Here is a 3,003-nt window from a genome sequence, read left to right on the forward strand (position 1 = left end):
AAAACCCATTCGCGCCGGCCCTGGCCACAGCGACAACAAGATCGCTCCCCCATTTATAGGCACACCAGAGATGACATGCCACATCGCGTGAGCGTTGCACGAGCAGATCGATCGATCGATCAACCGCGTGAGCAATGCCTTGCGTGGCGCACGAGTGCCATCCCAGGCTCCCCGCCGCAAACCACTGCAGGTCCCTCTCCTGCCTCGTCAGGGAGACCTACGCGCACTGCCATGCCCCCTGCCTCGGCATCCCCGCCGCCGGGTCGAGCTCCGGCGACGACGACAGCGAGGAGGACGACGGCGCCATGCTCGACACGAAACAGGTGACGGCCGAGCGTGCTCTGTTCTTGACCCATTTATGTGAGCATGGCGCATACGTGTAACCCCTCCGTTCCAAAATAGATGACTCAACTTTGTACTAAAGTTAGTACAAAGTTGAGTCATCTATTTTGGAACGGAGGGAGTAGTATATTGCATTCAGGTGATACTGAACGAGATGAGGAGCCGGGAGATGAGGAAGCGGTCGTCGAGGTCTAGCGTGGACTCGCCGACTCTGTCGGGCACCTTCGCGTGGTCGTTCACTGCGCTCGACCCAACAAGCTCTATCGAGAAGGTCTCGACTACTGAGGAGGAGAAGGATGCGGCGAGTGACGGTGACAACGAGAGCGAGGCGTTCTTCTCGGTGAAGAGCTTCTTCACGCGCAGCACGAGCCGGGCGGCGACCGTCGCATCATCAACGGATATGGACCTACCGGCGACGTGGGAGGGCTTACGGGACTGCAAGGGGTGGCCGTTCGGGCTGTGCCGTCGCCCCGCCGTGCCGCCGCTCGGCCGCTGGCCAGCACGCCGACCGACTCGTGGCAATGGCGCAAGCGGAGCAGTAGTAGCAGCAGCCTAGCCGTCAGGCCTGACCACAGCCCGGCTCCGGCTTACAGCTTAAAGATCACTACCAGTTAGTAATAGTTAATCGGCGCCACCATTACAGAAACAAGAACTTCCATTACCTAGAATGAAACCCCCAAACTGTTGGTATACAGACTACAAATGAAATTAGCAACAGAAGAGACAAATAAAAGGGCGTGAAAAGAACTAGAAAATCTTCAGATCAGCCGCCGCTCGGCGTCGTCGCGGCGGCCGAAGAGGAGGGCGGCGAAGCTGGCGACGGCGCAGACCGCGGCGACGGCGTTGCCCTCGCACAGCAGCACGCGGAGCGCGAGCCGCGCGATGTCGGCCGTGGCGCGGCGCGCCTCGGCGACCAGCGACCGCCGGGGCTTCCCCGCGAACGCCAGCAGCACGAGCACGGTGATCCACGTCACCAGCATGGCGGGCGCGGCGACGGCCAGCGCGGCGCCCATGGAGAGCAGGCCGAAGACGGCGCCGTACATGACGGAGGCGTAGAGCGCGGCGGGCCACGCGGCGGCCGCCCCCGCCGAGGCGGCCGCGGCGTAGTACCAGACGCGCACGGACGCCAGCAGGCTCCAGGAGGAGGAGAGCAGCGCGGCGTAGACGGCGAGGAAGAGCGCCGCCCAGGTGCGGCGCTTGCTCATGGCCCGGAGCAGCAGGGAGGTCCAGGGGGGCCACGACGGCGGGCCCGGCTCGGCGGCCTCCTGATCCGCCATAGATGGGGCGCGGATGCTCGATTCCAAGGTGGTAATTTTGGGCCGGGGGGTTCTGCCTGCGGGCAGGCGGCGGTGCTCTGGTTTACCTTGGTTGCTTTGCTGCTCGGTGAAGGCACGGCAGGGATGGCAGGGATGCCCGAATGCCGAATCGACTCTTGCTTTCCGAAAGGGGCTCATCCCCTTTGTCCCGTTTTTTTATTTCATTCCAGATTAGACTAGACTAGACTAGAGAGTGGAAAGTGCTTGGAGTTGGGCTGATTCAGGCCAGCTCGACGTGCATCGGGCCGCGTCGGCGTCGGGCTAAGGCCAGCTGGTCCGGCACCCGTTTGGCCTGTCGGACTATACCTGGCCATGGGCAGCATGGCCCGGACGCAGTGGCGTAGCTAGCCCAACATGCCAGGGTGGTCCACCAATGCAAAATATTCACATAAATATATTTATTTATTATAAAAATATATTTTTCTCTATGCTATATATATTATGGGGAAATTCCAGGGTGGTCCATGGACCACCCTGTCCACCCCCTAGATACGCCACTGCCCGGACGGCCCGACCTTGCCCACGGGTCGGGCCTGGGCCTAGTTTTTGAACTTCATGGTCGGGCCAGGCCAGGCTTTGGCTTGTTGTATTTGCAATTTAAGGAAGAGGCACGTGCCGAGGCTAGACGGGCTTTTTGACTGATGGGCTGAGCTTGGGCCTGAAAACTAGGCCCAATGGTCGGGCCAAGCCCGGGCCTAAGTTTTCTGCTTCGGGCTTTGTTAGGCCCGGCCCGGCCCGAGTTTTGCCCAGGTATATGTCACACAACCACACGTCCACACATCTCAAACAATAACTCTACACCGAAATTTGCTTATGGACTCTCTCCCTAGCCAATCTCCCACTAGTCCGCCCCTTGAATCTTAGGGGTGGGCCCCCTTCCTCCCCAACTAAGTGTTGCCATCTCATTCCGTGACCATGATCCTATATGATTTGTCCGTAGATGTAGCAAATCTTCGTCTGAAATGTGGATCCTTAAATTCTTACTACAATCCTTACACGTGGATCATAGAGCATAAATTTGACGGTTCAACACAAAGAAAAAAATCATAGTTTAACAATCCAGACATGCCAAAATAAAATTTAAGTCCAAGCATGAAGGGTCACTTGCTGCTGGACGCAATCCATGTCGCCTGCTCCACGACCATCCTTGCCTCTTGCTCTGCCTGCACCCTTGCCGTCTCCTCTACCTGCATCCTTGCATCCACTTCCGTTGCTACCATGGACGGGGTTCGGGGCCGGGCGCAGCGAGGGTGAACACTGCTCCTCGAGGCCCACAATTGCTCCCTACGACACCGCTTCTCTCTCCCATTGCCTCCATAGCCGGTTCCTACGCGCAATGTTCTCC

At 58.9% G+C, this 3,003-nt stretch overlaps 1 protein-coding gene and 1 pseudogene across 1 annotated transcript; one reads left to right on the top strand and one right to left on the bottom strand.

Moving 5' to 3' along the window:
* LOC123112227 (uncharacterized) lies at positions 1–2,074 on the top strand (annotated as a pseudogene).
* Positions 980–1,796, bottom strand: LOC123112225 (uncharacterized). Its single transcript, XM_044533160.1, has one exon. It carries the CDS (start codon positions 1,794–1,796, stop codon positions 1,101–1,103), a length of 696 nt encoding a protein of 231 aa, XP_044389095.1. The 3' UTR covers positions 980–1,100.
* Positions 2,075–3,003: the final 929 nt, after the last annotated feature.

Source organism: Triticum aestivum, chromosome 5B (assembly GCF_018294505.1).
Source record: "Triticum aestivum cultivar Chinese Spring chromosome 5B, IWGSC CS RefSeq v2.1, whole genome shotgun sequence".
Taxonomy (NCBI): domain Eukaryota; kingdom Viridiplantae; phylum Streptophyta; class Magnoliopsida; order Poales; family Poaceae; genus Triticum; species Triticum aestivum.

Bases quoted from the DNA above. Each gene is read 5' to 3' on its own strand.
- LOC123112225 (XM_044533160.1), bottom strand. From the start codon at position 1,796: ATGAGCCCCTTTCGGAAAGCAAGAGTCGATTCGGCATTCGGGCATCCC.